Source organism: Gymnogyps californianus, chromosome 5, assembly GCF_018139145.2.
Source record: "Gymnogyps californianus isolate 813 chromosome 5, ASM1813914v2, whole genome shotgun sequence".
In the NCBI taxonomy this organism is placed as follows: Eukaryota; Metazoa; Chordata; class Aves; order Accipitriformes; family Cathartidae; genus Gymnogyps; species Gymnogyps californianus.
This window is the reverse complement of record NC_059475.1, coordinates 33,792,105-33,809,799: the sequence shown is the minus strand read 5'-3', so window position 1 is coordinate 33,809,799 and position 17,695 is coordinate 33,792,105. Positions and strand designations below refer to the sequence as shown.

Here is a 17,695-nt window from a genome sequence, read left to right as displayed (position 1 = left end):
AAACAGATCTGTACAGTTAGAACGGGGAGCAACATTTGCTTAAGTGTCTGTTCATACAAATCAGTAATTTGTGTTTGGTAATTACTTAGGTGTATGTATATATGCATTTTGGTCTGTGCTTTGTCTCAGACAGGTGATATCAAATGGTGGTCTAAGTAGCTGTCTACTGCTAGGGCCATGGCTTGAATGTAAAGGACTTGGGTTTTTTTCATCCTCACTAATTTTCTGTTAGTTTTGTGAAGGTAGAGTATATGACAGGAAGAGTTTGGGACATACCTTGGCTGACCACTGCAGAGAGTGAGACGGTCACCACTGTAGGGTAAGAGAATCAGAGTCACCTTTTGCCTAAAGAAAAAGCTGTGGAGAAGGGCTGAAAATGGCAGAAGTCAGCACGTGGGAGTTTGAAGGGCGCTGTGGTTAGTTACTTCACAGATGAGTTTGTCCTGTGGGTTGTTTTTTACTGTGTGATGGGTTTTTCCACCATTGGATATTTTTATACTTGTATTTTCTGAGTAGGTGAAGATGGAAAAATAGATTGGGGTTGAGGTTTCTCTTATTTTTCTTTTCTTTTCTCCTTTCTTTTCTTTTCTCCTTTCTTTTCTTTTCTTTGTCTCTCCCTTCTGGTGTCATTGTTAGAGATCTGCACCAAAAATACAGACTAAATGCAATGCAGGTGAAAAGCAGTGATCTTTATGAGCTCTGCCAGTGAACCAGAAATCTGCACAGCCTGAGCAAGAGGGAAAGTACTTTCATTATTATTGCATGGTGTGCCATTTTTGTTGAGCTCAGTAGTTTAATTCTTTATAAATATTTTCTCTGTACTTTTGGAGAGTTTTTTCCTCCTTTTTGATAAATCAGGCTTTTATCAAGATGATTTGATGTTAAAATTTGAAAGATTTGGGGACTGGTTGCTTCTCTATTTTGTTATTTCACTGTCGTATTGTGCATCGATCACTTTTTTGCATTTGATGAGAAAAAATTTTTGAATTACCAAATTGATAGAGATTGCAAAGGAGTCCAGTGGTGGGGATGAACCTGCCAGGCAATGACTCTTTCATCTGGAAAGACAAAAATCTATATGAGAATGTGTAAAGGGTAGAATTCATTGCTCTGTGCAGTTATACCAACAAGGAACAGGTTATTTTTTTTAATCAAGAATTTAATCACATTCTGCCTGCAAGGACTCCTTGCATTTAAAAATGTTGTTTTAAGAAGTCTGTTTCATTTGATTCAAGACACTGGTCTAGTTATCCTAATTTTCATAGGATGAGACACCAATGAAACTGAAGTTCCTTTATGATTAAATCCCCTTCAACCATATTTGCAACAATTCGGACTTGGGTTATATGAGGATTTAGTCTTTAAAGTGGTACCTCCTTATATGTAGAGGATGATAAGGTCTTTGAGACCATGTCTGTACTTGTAATTCTCTGGTTGGACATAATAGAATAATCTCAGAATCAGTATTGAGCTGAATAGCTTTAATCCTACTGTTTCCTCCAGTGAAAAATGGAAGGTGGAGTAAACCCACTTTCCCCATCCTGCCTATATGTGGCATTCATCTCAGCGATAAGGAAGGTACTTATGGAAGGTTTGTTTTAATTGCATTGATAGAGGGAAACAAACAAAATTAATCCAGCCGTTGTGTGTAAGTAAGGACAAGTGTTGTTGCCCAGTTCTACCGACAACTCCTTCTAGGGCAGTGGAGCCCAGTGTGAGCCTGTTCTTCTGCTTGGAAGCAGCACTGCAGGCCTCAGTTAAAGAATCACCCTTTCTTCTTTGGTTTGTTTTTCCCCTGGTTGTGGAGAGGCATTTACTTTGCATTTGACTCAGACCACAAGACGCTTTATTTTCACTTGTGACAGCTGTTCAGCGAGAGTGAAGCAGCCAGTTCCTCCTTTATGCTTGCGATCCAGAACAGATACAGTCTCTGCTGGTGTCTCTGCCGGTGCCCTGAAGAGCTCAATTTCACAGGAGACAGTAGAACAGGTACCTCGTGCAGTCCTTGGCCTGTCTGCTGATGTGCCCTTTGAAGATCAGTTTAATGCTAGTCCTTTTTGCGTGAGGAAGGAAGGAGTGTTTACAGGAATTGAAATCACCACTTCATTTTACTTGAGCTGGATCTGAATGTATAAAGCAGTGGGTTGTTCAGAGGTCTTCTCCCACCCTTCTAGCGTGCACCTTCACCTCCCCGTGCTAGGATCCCATCTCTGCGCTTCTGGACACCCGCTCCCTTTTCCCACATACTGCATCCATAAACTGAGATCTGCCACCTTTCTCTCATCTGTCTGTCAGCCCTGTTTTCTTACTCTCCCTAGTCCCTGTGCTCCCTGTATCACCCGTGTCCTGAGCAGAAACCATCATGCCAGCAGTGACTGGAGTGAGAGCTGTGCTCTAAGCAGGCTGGAGAGACGGGAACTGCTGCCTGTCAGCTGATTGCACATTGCTGGCTCTGTGGAAGCATCCACCCCACAGCATGGATAAGCGCCTCCATGTCACAGCCAGGAGCTGTTGCTCCATACCACTCTGAAGTGGTTCAGGTTGGACAGTTTGGGGACCACTGAGCAGAGACCAAAGTCCCTTATAAGCCTGTTTTCTTCTTGGGCCAAGGTTGGTCTGATACTCCCATCTCTAAGTATGAAAATATCGGGGTTTGGAAGAACAAGGCAATGTGTGCTGAAAAATATCGCTCTCTCTTTGAACAGTATTATTTATCCACTTCCTTTGTCCAGTTCATTAATGACTAAGTAGTCATTGAAATAACAGAAAAGATAAGTCTGAGGGTTTTTTAAGGCCATGTTTGAATATAAATCTGTTTTCTTAACATATCCTCTTTCCTTCCTCTGAGACATTTACTATCTTTTTGTGTTTAGACCAAGGAGAAGGAATGAAGCGTGTGCTGTCACTGCCCTTGAACTTCTTTGCAAAGCTGGTGCTGCTTCCTCCTTGGTTTACTTCACTTCTTGTTGGTTTGCCTCTCTGTCTGCCTAATGCATCAGCTTGCAGGAGGATCCCTTATAAAATGGAAACCCTTCCTGTGAGGCATTCCTTTCCACCCTGTAAAAAGTCTTCGCTGTAAATTTGCTCCAGGCTTACTAACCACTTTGCACCAGAGTCATAAATTTGAATAACTTCACAGAAGAGGATTTGCCTGAAAGTCGGTCACACAAACAGCCCTCTTCAGACAGGGGCTGACACAGTATGGTACAGTGGGCTTTCTCCTGTATAATAAAATAAAATAAATGACAGCAATTAGCTTGCTTGTTCTGCCACAAGCCTTACACCTCTAGCACTTCTGTTCACTCTGGGACAGGTTTTAGGCCGGGAAGGAATGCACAATTAGGAATCGCCATGGAGTGATATCTCCATAATATCAGCAGGCTCCAGACATTTAACTGCTTAAATGCCTGGCTCAGGATTGCAACAGCAAGATGTTACTCCTTCTGTTAGCTAATAGCAGAGACACATAATTTGAGGGAAGTTTGGATGTGAATTTTGCGGCTGTTTTATGCCAACAGTAGCTGCTTCTGGAATGTCTGGGCTTTTTGTCTGTAGTCAGAGGCCCCCAAGCAGCGGTGGGTGAATTGCTTCTCAGTGGTGTGGAGCGGTGGCTTCCAGCTGCATACAGAGGTGCAGTTACACCAGCTGTGAGGGGAACACCTCCACACCCACCAGAACCCACACTTAGCTGCCTCACTTGAATTTTGTGATTCCTACCCATTTCTAGCAGGTGGGAAAGAAGGACAATGTTGACGACAGGAGGAACTTGCAGCTTATTCCACATGACAAAGAGAGGATTGCAAAACTTTAAAGCTGCTTCACTGTCTTTTATTTTTCCTTAGCTTGTTTGTACAGTAATGGCATTTTACTTTTGTGGTGTTAGCACAAAAATAAAAGTTTGTAGAACTTAATGAACTTAATTAAGTAACTTGGCTTAAGTCATTTTAAGGGAATGGAATACAGACCTCCCAGCACCCTGCTTTAACACTTGAACCTGTTCTCTCCTCCAGCTGGCAAATCAAATCCAAAATGTAGATGAAAAGAAATTAAGAAATTATTATTGTCAGCACATCCACCTTCCCAATAGCGATGAGTTAGACTGATTAACAGAATAGCATTCCTAGTACTGAAACGTCCAGTTAGGTGCTCCTGTGGTGAGTTATTCAGGTGCAAGTTTGATAGTTATCAAGATATTAATACCTTTGTTTTGAGGAAAGAAAAGCGGCCATCCTTGCTGGATGGCACAACTGTAGCCTGTTTTCAGACTAGAACAGATGTTGTTCTGGAGAAGTGAGTATTGTGCGTGTCGCAGTGAGTTCCTGTGGCATGGGAAGTAATTCAGACAAGTACAGAGTCCAGACTCTTGTCAAACTATTGGCTTGAACCAGGTGCTTCACTCATTTCTTTTGTAGACCTTAAACATTTAAAGACCTAATCCAAATGCAATTGATGTTAATTGAACCTTGTATTACTTGGGCGGGGAGGTTTGAGGTCTTCAGCTGAGTCCTGTAGCGCACTGCAATCATTCCAGGCCCTTTCTCTCCAGCCTGCTGCTTTCCTCTGCCTAATGCAGTGTAATACGGTGTCCTTCTCATTGCTAGCAAGCTACTGGCAGTGATACAAATAATGATTATTACTGCATGCCAATGCTTTTGGTCTTACCCTTTACTGGGTATTTTTCCGAAATAAAAGCTTTAGTGAATGAAGAAATTATGCTTCTGCTCTGAATAGTTGGGGAAAAAAAGTAACAAAACCCACAACCTTGCAAATGTAAAAGGAATGAAGGGTTTTAAACCTGAATCTTCCAGAAGCTCTGCTGGGCCATGAGATGACTTTGTCATCTCAGTACAGTATTGCTTCCAAACCCTAGTACTTATAATTTAAGTTTCAATATTAACTGTTGCATTACTGATCATTTTGACAGAAACATAAGGCTGCTTTGAAGTTTGTATTGCAGTGTAAGTGTCTGGTCTAACTTTGACTTAGTTGACAAGGATTTCATGGCTGTCCTAGGGAAGCAATTTTGTTGCCTGATAGAGAACAGGAAGTTCCCCAACTTTAAATCTAACTTTCTCTCATTCACTCATAGCTTTTTAACAGTATGGACTGTGTGCCTCAAATAGTTCAATTTTGAACTTGCACATGATCATTTGTACCCACATAACAACTGGGATTTTATTTCTGAATTTCTTTGGTTTGTCTGGCTTGCTCTGTTCTTGAACTGTCATTTGAAGTACAAACAAGTCACCCATCTATCTGTTCATCTTACACAGAACTTGTGGTAAGCAAAGATGAAGGTCTTGGGCACTTACCTGCCTGCATATGTATATGTATGTATGTGTGGGTCACTGGTTTCGATACGAGAAAGCTCAGGTGCAATGGCAGTTCAGCAAGCTGGATCATGTGACATTATTGGAAACACTTCTTTATGTTGTCATTGCTGATTGCAGCAAAGTGCATTTTCCTTCAGGGTTATATAAAGTTCATATGATTTCAGAGACATCAGGATGGTACGTACAGCTAAGAGACTCCCTTCTTTGCAAATCTTAGAAAATGTGTAGGGTGCCTGATGGCATGAAGTAGTATTCAGATTTTTAGATCAGGGTATTGTGGCACCGCATTCTGCTCCTTTAGCTTCCCTTTTTGTTGTCATTATACGCTGTCACTCTGCTGGCCTGCTTCCCTCTCCTCTGTGTCCATAGAAAGCTGGTTTGCTTTGGGATAGAATATCTAAAGAGGAAAAGGCAAGTGTCCCCCGTGCATGGTGCACCTCCAGATATTTAGAAAATGTACCCGTCTCTCCAAGAAGGTAGGGACTACTTTGCAACATATCCTTAATTCTTGGCACTTTGTCTAGGTATCAGAGGGTAAGATGGAGAACTCACACTGCAGTTGTATAAATAAATCAGAAAGGTAGGAAATTCATGTGATAGTGCCATCTATTAAGTACCAATTGTGATTACCTAGCTTAGGGAATGATCTGAGATGACTGATTAGACTTTCCATGTTGAACCCTTCTCTGTGGCACAGTCCTGACGCAATTTCTTTCATATTTATCTTCAGGAGCTTCTGGAATTGGGAAGAGGGAATCTGGTTGTGTGACAGCAGCCCTTGGCAACACATGGAGTCACAGCGTCAACACCAGGCTCATACTACAATATCATGACTTGCCAACAAGACAGGTGAGAACTTAACAACGAAGAGAATTTAAATAAAGTTACACCAGCCGTGCTTGGTCAGATGGGCTAACTGTGTCCTTAAGCCTCTGTGGTTATGCCACGTGTGTTGAGAACCTGGCACTCTACAGCCAATTGCTTATTTGGGGTGGGGGGCAGTCAGTGTCCTTTGCTTTTCAGGGATGGCCAGTCCTCCAGTGCCTCCCTGTGTTAGGATGGGCTTATCTGAGTCACAGGACCTAGCGTTGGCCTGTTGGCACAGGCATACAAGTTCCTTGAGCTTTTAGTGCATTTCATGTTGTGGAGATGAAGGGTAATCTTTAAAGTGCTTTCCTGCGCAGGGATTTTGGGGCAGGAGTAGGAGGCTAGTCCTTTCACTGCCATGATTGTTTTGTTGTCATCCTTTCCACTCTTTGTGCCAAATTTCAGCTGTGACTGTTAGGACAGGGAGCACTCTATCTTTGGCAGCTACTGTTTGCAAGCGGAAGCTTGCTGCCTGCACCAGCAAGCTTAACTTTGAGCAGTAAGTATGGTATTTTCCATATTTCCAATTTTCCAGAAGTATGCCTGCAAAAAGGAGAATGCTTACCCTTTTCACTAAGAGACCTCATGCTTTTGAGTGAAATATAGTAGCATTTTTGACTGCGATCTTTACCTCTTAATTTAAAAAAACTGTGAAAAACTAGGAGGCAAGACATTTGGGGTTTGATTGAGGGAATAACTTTTTTTTTGGTTTTTAAAAACATCATAACCCATGATTTCATCTGTCCCTTGGGATGTCTGCGGTTATAATCTCTTTTGGCTTTGTCTATTCTGTTTTTGCATTGATGTAACTCTTTCCAAAGGCTGTGACCCTCAGTCTTAATGTTATTGATTTTGTGCCCATTAAAGTAGAGAGCTGTCAAAAAAATTGCTAAGCAAAATTTGTACCATCTTACTCCTACAGTATTATTACCCACGTGCGTTCAAATTGGTGCCCCTGGTTCTACTGCCACAACACAAGGTTTCTCGCTTTTAGGTTGCAGTCTTTAGAGCCAGAGGAGAAGAAGCCATCCTGTTTTATTCTGCTCATTGGAAGTAAAATTATAATGATGGCACTTCTGTTCCTACGCGTAGTGGGCACTGTGAAGCAGCGGTAGTCCTCTGGACTCTCAGGTAGCAGGTTAAGTGTGTCAAATGCAGGTAGAAAAGGCATCTTCTGGACTCGCTTCTAAAGACCATGCACAGTTGTATAGAAACATACTCTTGCTGCTGCTGCTTTTATAAGTTCTCTATGTTCTGCTTCTTATTCTGGTCTGTAATGAGTTCTCCTTTTCTACATGTGTGTGCAAAATACAAAGCTGTTCACAAATTTCCTGGATCACTTTGGAGGTACATGAGAGGTGGAGTTGGCAAAGGGAAAAGGGCAGAAACTGGGCTCTGTGCTACTTCATGATGCACAAAGTTGGCTAAAAAAGATTAAGAACATTCCTCTGGTGGTGGAAAGAGGGAGCAGTTTTCCTAAAGAACATTTGGATAGTAAATGTAGTTTTTCCTGATTTTGTTAGAGAAGTAATAAATCACAAGTATATGAAATGTTGTTTTCAAGCCTTTAAAATTCCATTATAAAAAACATATTATGATCCGCTTAAAAAAAGCAGGTTTACTCTGTTCCTAACTAGGTTTATCAGGTGCACCATCTTGCTTGCATGTAAAGCCATGGGCTCATTCTGTTTTAGTTAAGCAGAAGATCTCACTAAATCTACAGTGAGGAAAAACAATCTTAAAGTAAACGTTAGTATATAGTATTAAAAGCAAAGTAATTGGAAACAGAAGTGTGATGTAAACAATGATATGTCTGTGAAGTCCGTGAATGAAATGGGATATGTCCATGATGTCCTGTATTATCTTGTTGCTGATATGTGTCCTTTTTTTTAGATAAATTCTCTTTTCTTAAAGTCATAGAAATCTTTCAGCTAGACATGCAGTTTCCAGTTAGAGGAAGGCATCTAGAATTACCCTACCTGTAGCAGCACTGTATTGATTAAATTACTATTTACACACATATTTTCTTTTATAATTGCTTTATACCCACTTTCAGTAATAAATTGTGAATAAAGGTGCCTCGGTTCTTGAGATGCCATTTCAGTCATTGTAAGGTGGTTCTGCCAGGAGGTATTGGATATCAGTGCTTTGAAAATCAGCACTTTTTAAAGAAGCTTAACTTGGAGGTCCAAAAATTCCCAAGTCAGTAATCACTTTTACAAATTCTCTTCTTATTGTTTAAAAAAAAAAAAAAAAGGAAGCCTGTGATTATCTGTGTAGTCTTGGTTTTAAAGTGAAATTCTGCCCCAGGAAATTACTGAAAGCACACAGTTGTTCCAGAGATTTGGGTGAAAAGTAGTGCAAACCCAAGTTTTCCTTGCTTTTCACAATTTGTAACCCTGCAGAATCAATACTGTTCAAACAATAACCTGTGTTTTGTTCTGACTTGCACAGTGGACACAATTTTTTCTTTCAAAAGCTAGAATTCATTCTTTCTTCAGTCACTTGACCTCCTGAAGATGCTCTTCCTGGCTCTACTTTCTCTCCTTCTTTCCCTGGAGGAGCTGGGGCAGTGGTGACAGTCTGAGGGATCTTCCCTTACATCTGACTTCCATGGTGGTAGAGCCAACATGCTAATCCTCACTGAGAAATCCTACCCATCAAGAGAGATGAGCGCCTCTTGAGAGGCACTGGGCCATGAGGCCCAAGGGTGGTATTGTGCAAAACGTGAAGTGATAATGTAATCATTAAGGAGGATTCAAGCAAGCAGTTTTCCAGAACCATAGTATCTTCTGGAGAGGACAGGCCACTGGGCTGCAAGATGCTTGTTCTTAGTCATGCAGTATTCGTTTCTGGGAAAGCTTGGGGACGTAGTCCCTGTTCCTGAAACTTTGGGGAATGCCAGGGCAGCAGGTGGCAGAATGAGTATGTAACAAACATAGGGAAATTAAGCATAGAATTCCTACACAGGGGTTTTTTTTAATATATTAAGTAAAAGATGCCTTCATTTTGTTTGTCCAGCAGACATTTTTTCAGCCAACTATCCCTTTTTCCACCCCACCCTCCGTATGTCTGGTGAACATTAATAAGACAGCAGCCAATTCAGCAAAGTAATGAAATTTCTGGGACATCCTGCCTGCCTTAAAATCAATTAGGTTTGCTTTATTGCTTGGATAGGAGCAGGTTTCGGAACAAACAGATGAACTTTCCTCTTTTGCCCTCTTCTAGAAGCCAGTGTTCTGGTTTTTGTTTCCTCCAGAACAGAAGTAACACCACTGGGGGAGGGCAGAAGGAGGTTTCCAGTCTGCATTTAAATTCATTATGCCACCAAAACCCACAAGCATGGACAACAGTAGGAGTCTTTTAACTGCTGAGGTGGGACTGAGCTGCACGACTTCCACAGTGGCACAGTGGCATAAGAGCTTGGGAGAGAGCAGGAAAAGTTAATTGTTTCGCACAAATGGGTTCATGAAGGGAATTTGCTATTATCTTTATGGATACTGATACTTGGTTCTCCCTAAGCACTCTTGTAAGTAGTTAACCATGACATTTGTTTTCCTGAAATCCATATATAAACATGCAGACCCTTTGAGTTTGGGCCAAAACCAACAGGGCTGCACTAGAAACTGTCAGACTCCTCAGTTACCCCTGTGTGTATAATTATGCTTTTTTCCTGAACTGAAGTCAGCAGGCTCCAAGGTTACTGTTTTCATGTGTGCTCAGCTGTCTTTGGGGGACAGCATGGTAGGGTTTAATACATTGACATGCTGTATGTAACATTTTATTCTTGTCTGTTGGAGACAAGGTGCTGGATTAAGTGAGACACTGGCCAGATCTGGTATGGCAACTTCTATGGGCCTGGTTTATTTTATAGTTTACAAGGGATTTGTGAGACTCATAGTATTATGTTAATGTCTGTAACATGTTTTGAAATTCTCAGATGGAAAGTGCACATAGAAGTGTTATTTTATAACAAAGCAGTGTTTTCCTGTGGTATTTTCAAGAAAGAGCATTTAGAATCATAGAATCATAGAATCATTTAGGTTGGAAAGGACCTTTAAGATCATCCAGTCCAACCGTTAACCTAACACTGACAAGTCCACCGCTAAACCATGTCCCTAAGCTCCACATCTACATGTCTTTTAAATACCTCCAGGGATGGTGACTCAACCACTTCCCTGGGCAGCCTGTTCCAATGCTTGACAACCTTTTCGGTGAAGAAATTTTTCCTAATATCCAATCTAAACTTCCCCTGGCACAACTTGAGGCTATTTCCTTTTGTCCTGTTGCTTGTTACTTGGGAGAAGAGACCAACACCCACCTCGCTACAACCTCCTTTCAGGTAGTTTTAGAGAGCGATAAGGTCTCCCCTGAGCCTCCTCTTCTCCAGACTAAACAACCCCAGTTCCCTCAGCCACTCTTCATAGGACTTGTTCTCTAGACCCTTCACCAGCTGCGTTGCCCTTCTTTGGACACGCTTCAGCGGCTCAATGTCTTTCTTGTAGCAAGGGGCCCAAAACTGAACACAGTATTCGAGGTGCAGCCTCACCAGTGCCGAGTACAGGGGGACGATCTCTTCCCTAGTCCTGCTGGCCACACTATTTCTGATACAAGCCAGGGTGCTATTGGCCTTCTTGGCCACCTGGGGACATTGCCGGCTCATATTCAGCTGGCTGTCGACCAACACCCCCAGGTCCTTTTCTGCTGGGCAGCTTTCCAGCCACTCTTCCCCAAGCCTGTAGTGTTGCATGGGGTTGTTGTGACCCAAGAGCAGGACCCGGCACTTAGCCTTGTTGAACCTCATACAATTGGCCTCGGCCCATCGATCCAGCCTGTCCAGATCCCTCTGTAGAGCCTTCCTACCCTCAAGCAGGTCAACACTCCCGCCCAACTTGGTGTTATCTGCAAACTTACTGAGGGTGCACTCAATCCTCTCGTCCAGATCGTTGATAAAGATATTAAACAGAACAGACCCCAATACTGAGCCCTGGGGAACACCACTTGTGACTGGCTTCCAACTGGATTTAACTCCATTCACCACAACTCTTTGGGCCCAGCCATCCAGCCAGTTTTTTGCCCAGCAAAGAGTATGCCCGTCCAAGCCATGAGCAGCCAGTTTCTCCAGGAGAATGCTGTGGGAAATGGTGTCAAAGGCTTTACTAAAGTCGAGGTAAACAACATCCACAGCCTTTCCCTCATCCACTAAGCGGATCACCTTGTCACAGAAGGAGATCAGATTAGTCAAGCAGGACCTGCCTTTCATTAACCCATGCTGACTGGGCCTGATCACCTGGTTGTCCTGCACGTGCCATGTGATGGTGCTCAAGATGATCTGCTCCATAACCTTCCCTGGCACCGAGGTCAGACCGACAGGCCTGTAGTTCCACGGATCCTCCTTCCAGCCCTTCTTGTTGATGGGTGTCACATTTGCTAACCTCCAGTCAACTGGGACCTCCTCAGTTAGCCAGAACTGCTGATAAATGATGGAAAGTGGCTTGGTGAGCACTTCCACCAGCTCCCTCAGTACCCTTGGGTGGATCCCATCTGGCCCTGTAGCCTTGTGTGTGTCTAAGTGGTGTGGCAGGTCGCTAACCATTTCCTCTTGGATTATGGCGTCTTCATTCTGCTCCCCATCCCTGTCTTCCAGCTCAGGGGGCTGGGTACCCAGAGAACAACTGGTCTTAGGATTGAGATATGGGCTGGAGCTTTCAAGCCATGCCAAGTGAGCTGTTGTGCAGCAATTTTCCTGCTTCAGGTAAAGTGTTTCAAAGGCATAAGTATATGGTGACTCGTTCTTAGAAAACAAAACAAAACAAAACCAAAACCCCTTCTCTCATTCAGACTAATGCCAGACATAACTTCTATTGTGTCCTTGGTTACAGACCAGCTGTTTGTCTTGCTCTGCTTACTATCATATGAATAAGCCCTGAATAAGCATTCCAAAATTGCAATGGTGAAGTAACCATGGTACTCGCTGGCATGGGGAAGGGCTGGGAGAGAGCCAGGGGGAGTGGGGATGAAGTTTTACATTTGTGTGACTTGCTAAGGCCAACTGCCATGATTCTTTACCTTAAATTTGTTATAATTTCAGTGAAGCAGTTCTTTCAAATTGTACAGATGTTTGGCTGTAACTCATTGAGAAAATATATTACAAATAGAAATAATGTAACTTGTTGCAGTCATGATGGTTTCAGAGCATAAGTGAGACCAGATTTATCTCTCCCTGTAAAACGTTGAAGGTAGTTGTTACGTGGACTCTGTAGCTGTTGGATAGCTGTCCCGTTTTAAAGATAACACCAGGTGAGGTTTTCATCCATAAAAAAGGGAAGCAAATAAACCACAGAAAATAAAACCATTTCAAACAAAGCAAGTAGGCTGTGGAGAAGAAACATACACCTAGTACTGCTATCTGGGGTTAACACTTTCTAAATTTTGCCTTAATATTCTGGAGGATAGCAAGTACAGAAATGAAGTTTGGAAATGGCATCCAACTTTTATGTGTTGAAACATAATGGAAGATTGTAGCCTTATACTATAAAGGGTTCTAATTACTTTGGTGAGATGGTAATATTTGCTGGGGACAAAGAAGAGGCAATGAAAGGTAATCAGACAGAACATGTACTGAAATCACTCTGAGATGGAGGGAATAAGGTCTAATAAATAAAATACAAACAGCATAGGTGTGTTTTCTTCTGTTAACTTTGTAGCAGTTAGAGCTACCTACTAAAGCAAATGGAGAAGAAGAAAATGCGATGAAAGAAAGATATTTTTAATAGTCTTAAACATAGTTTTGGAGTCAGATGAGGAGGATGGAGATGGCCACTAGTGTTGAGAAACGCAGACAGAAAGCTTTTCACCTACTTCAGTGGGCGCAGAGGAGAAGCTCATTCGGTCTTTGACACAGTGGGGCAAGAAAGAGCCCATAGAGAACTGGGCAGTGAAATCAGTGTTTGGTCAAAGGAGATGACTGAGGATGTGTGAAGGTTGCCCATCGTTATGTGTGAGGCAAGAAGTGTTGCTCTTTACATTGTCTTCTGCTGAGCTAGAATTTGGGGAGACTCAGAAAAAGAAGTCCCAGTACCCTAAACAAGTACAGAAGAAAGCTCTGCATGTGGGTTTTTAGCAGAAGTATTAAGACAAGTGAAGTGCCATTCAGCAGCTGCGATCCATGTCAGGAAAACCTGTCTCTATATGCTACATGAATCATGTGCATTGTACAGTAATGCAGATTATGTACATAGTACAATACTTTTTTTTCCAAGTATTTAGATGTGAGAAAATCTGCAGATGGCAGTGGATAATGAGGTCCAGTAAGCAGTGATAGAAAAGGGATGTGGCTATTGGGTTGTTTTAAAATGGAAGTGGTGTAAACTGTGTATCTGTTCTAAGCCATGTTATTATATAATGTGCTTGTCATATGGAAATCAGCTCTGTGAACACACAAAGAGATATTTTTTTTTCTTTTTTTTTTTAAGATAAGACTGATGGTATGGAGTCATGCAAGGGATAGGAAATTTTGCAGGAAAGTAGATTTTTTTCAGGTGAGATTAATTTTTTATGGTTCTCCATTATGGAGTATGCTGCTTTTGAAGAAATAGCTGTGGAAGGACTGCAGGAGCACGTATTTGAATTCTGCAAACCCCTCCTTCTAAAGAAATGTTTTTTTCTAGGATACACAGTTTACTTCAGAGACTTCTGCCTCACCTCTGCTATTGTTTGAATATTTTGAATCAAGATACAATGAAAGGTTGTTATGGCCTCAAATTTCCGTGCATGTGTACAAACCACATCCTTTAAAATACATAAATAAGAAGCTTATGGGTTTTTTCTGATTAAAAAGGCTCTAGACTGATAACCCTTATGACAGAAATCTTTTGATTATCCATAGATCGTATAGAAGCATAAGCAGCAATATGAACTTGAGTTGCATGTGAACAGGATGAAACTGGACACAATGCACAACTGTAGCATAAACGGATGATTATCGACACAGTATGATACTGACTTAATCCAGCAAAAGCTCCAAATGAAAGGATGCCATAAAAATAGAGAAGGTTCATTAACAAGTATTTGGAGCTCAAACATCACTAGGTCACTTACTTTCCTGACTCGTGTGTTTACTCATGTCTCTGTTTGCAGTAAGCTTCTTTCTTAATGGACTTGTGGGGGATGGTCATACAATATAAACATCACCGTAGCCCTGTCTACATTAAATGGGACTGGATTTATGGCCCTCTCCTCTTAACAAGACACTTTTATATAGAGAAAAATGTTTCCATCGTTCTTGAACAAGAATTCATTTACTCAGGAGCTTATATAACACTAATCAATGTTATCTAAGAATCTAAATAGAAATGAAAGGACCCTAAATAAAATGGAAAAGAACGGAAGAAAACCTTTAAATAGTTCATCTTTTTCTCTGTCCTTTTTTTAATAAGCACTGCAAGTTTTCTTAATGAAGATTATTCTAATGTCAGATTGACAAAATATAGCAGCAGCTGTGCAAACTTCAAACTCATAGATCTGTAGTTCAAAGCATCCTAAACAAAGAAGCAGGAACATCTCTGAGGCAGAGAGGCAAGCTCAGTCATTAAGTTATACCGAGTCTTCCTACCGGGGCTGGTGGCAGAGGTGGGTACTTTCTGTTAGATATCTTTGACTGATAGGCCAGTCAGCTCTCAGAGGAGACTCCTCTTTGGTTGCTGCTAACCTACACCGGTTAAGAGTTAACCATCTCATATTTTCAAATTACTATGTAAGCATTTGCTGACTGATCTCTGCAATGCCCATGCCAGGTGCTCATAATGGAGGAAACTGAGTCATAAATAAGTAACTGGCCAGAGTAAATCCTTTGCAGCTGGGAGGAGAGCTGGAATCTCTTCACTGCCACTTATGTGCCACTAAGCTTGATCTTGCTCAACCTTTACTGCCTCTGTTTCTGGCACTTAAGAAGTCTTTGTACCACCTTGTAGCATGTAGTTTCTCAGCTGTGAAGGTACTCCTCCTGCTTCCCTCTCCAGTTTTCTCTGTAGATTAACTCACTTGCTGAACTGGTTTTAACTGTGGTCACTGACTTCTCTCCTGAATCTCTCTCCTTAGCATGCCCTAAACTTTTCTTCATCAATGTTCACCATTAATAAAAGGTTAATGAAGCTGAGACTGTGGCTTGAGCTTTATGGCAAAAATCTCTCTCTGCTTCCTTGTTTCCAGTTTCTGTTGATACCATAGCTGATTTTTCTAAGCCTCAGCTCTAGAAGTCACCTTGCATTCCTATGTGTCTCCTCTTTGCAGATATCAAAACTGTTCCAAGTTGCAAGTTCCCAACAAAGTGAATAGCTAGCACTTAAATTTTTAGATTATTAAAATGCTTGTCCAGCCTCTTATCTTCCACATTGGTTAATGCAACATCTTCATTTCTAGTATTATCAACCCCATTTTTTTTTCCTCTTCCAAACATACCACAGAAAATAGAATTGTTACCTTGATGAGACCTACTTAGTCACAGTGATATTATTGTTTTAATTTTTACATATTTTCTCAGTTCCATAACTGGGCAAATGGCCTTTTGCCTAGGTCTAATTGATAATTGTGCACCTTCATGTTAATTAGATAGCAAATCCTCAGAAATCAGGGCTATGTCTCCTGTTCTTTATTGGGAGCCACTTAAAGGTCAGGATAGGAGGGGTAAGATTACTATAACAAAATCTGTTCTGAATATAAACAAAGAACTTCAGTCTGTGACGCTGTTGATCCAACGCCCTTTACAAACACTGTATTTACAGTTCACTAAAACAGCATAAAAATAGGAGAGAGAAAGAACCAGATATGACTTTCAGGCTCTGGTCTGAATTGTCTGAAGAATGCTCTGTTTGTAAGCTTAAGCCCCATTGCAGAGAGCGAATGAACACAAATTCCCATCCTGTTTATACAGAATCACTTTTCTGATTTTGATTGTACTTCAGTGTGAGTTTTCCCTTCAAAACAGAGTGGAATTAACCTAGAGTAGATTCTCTCATCAATATCTGAAGTGTCATTGCTCCTAACATCAGAGTGGCAATGACCAAAGTTGTTTATCCTTGGAACGCCTTAGCAAATCCTCCTGCCCCCTGTCTTCTACCAGATCCTCTTTTTTTTTTCTTTTTCTCTTTCTTCCTATAATTGAAAACAAGCAAACTAAAATGTCTGACTCAAATTTAAGTGTTTATTATTCAGAAAAGTTCTGCTAAGTTTGTCTTGGAATATAGTATACTTCAAGTTTGGAGGCATTCTTAATAGTGAAGAAGATCAGAATATCATTATGGAGGAACTGGACAACCTTAAGTAGTGAAAATATAGTGGAATATAAGATTGATAATAGAAATAATCTGTAAAATAATATTGGGCATTACAAAGGAGTTTCTGCTTTACATAAGGAACATACAAACTTGAAGTGAAGCTAATACTGGAGTGGTTTAGTTTATCACAGAAAAACTAATTCAACAGTGTAATGCAATCATGAAAAGGGTCTGTGCTATCCTAGAATAGATCAGGCAAGGTATTTTCAAAGGAAAGAGAAAAGTGTTTGTACCATTGTGGAAAGGCACTGGGGACATCTCTGGAATGCTCTATATGGCCTGGACATTTGTGTTCAAGCTACTTTCTTCTTCTTTCTTCTCTTTCTACTTACTTTCTTCCCAGGTAAGGTCTGTGCTAGATAGAATATATCTATTGACATAGCAACAATTTTGAGCTGTCACTGGTAAAAAAAAAAAAACCTCAGATAAAGTTTTAAAACCAGACAAACTTTGACATATTGACTTTACTGGGCAAAATGCATCACATCTTCTGTGAAAAGGTAGGGATCAGACATGATCCCCATGTTGAGGCATTACAGCTTTTATGATGCTCTAAACATCATCTCAGGAGTTTGTGTATCTAGGATATTATACTTTGAACTTGAATTTTTGCCTGTTTTATGAATCTAAAGTCATTGAACTGTTCTAGAATGACAACACAGGAAAATGACAGCCAGTGAGTGGCGTTCAAAATCCGCTGTACAGAAAACAGTGTGTTTTCTTCGGTTCAACCTTATCAGTATATCTACCCTGGGTAGGATCAATTAATCTAGAGGGGTTTGCTCTATGTACACTTTTTGATCTTTGATCTCTGTAATTCCTGTCTATGGTATCAGTGACCTTAGCTGCGATCTAAAAACAGGCTGAAAAAGAAGAAACCCTCTTAACTGCTTAGAAACTGAATACAGACTGCTGACCCACTTTAAAGAATAAAAACAATTTTGACATACCACTGCCTGAGATGGATTGCACCTTAAAACAGAGGGGGTTTTGATGGTCTCCAATGTTGGTGACCTGTTGGGAGCTGCCTGGCCAACTTTATCACGTCTACCCATCATAATGCATCAAGATGATAATAAAATATATAATTTTTCACAATATTACCTTCCCCAGGACTGATTGTAACTGTTGGAAAAATATGATGGGATTTTAGGACACCTG

General features: G+C 41.1%; 1 protein-coding gene across 1 annotated transcript in view; it reads left to right on the top strand.

Moving 5' to 3' along the window:
- RAD51B (RAD51 paralog B) overlaps window positions 1–17,695 on the top strand; it is a 412,953-nt gene that overhangs the window by 246,941 nt on the left and 148,317 nt on the right. Inside the window, exon 8 of the mRNA XM_050897196.1 lies at window positions 6,064–6,182. Coding sequence (XP_050753153.1) covers window positions 6,064–6,182 — 119 coding nt within the window. The remainder of the gene's footprint in view (window positions 1–6,063; window positions 6,183–17,695) is intronic.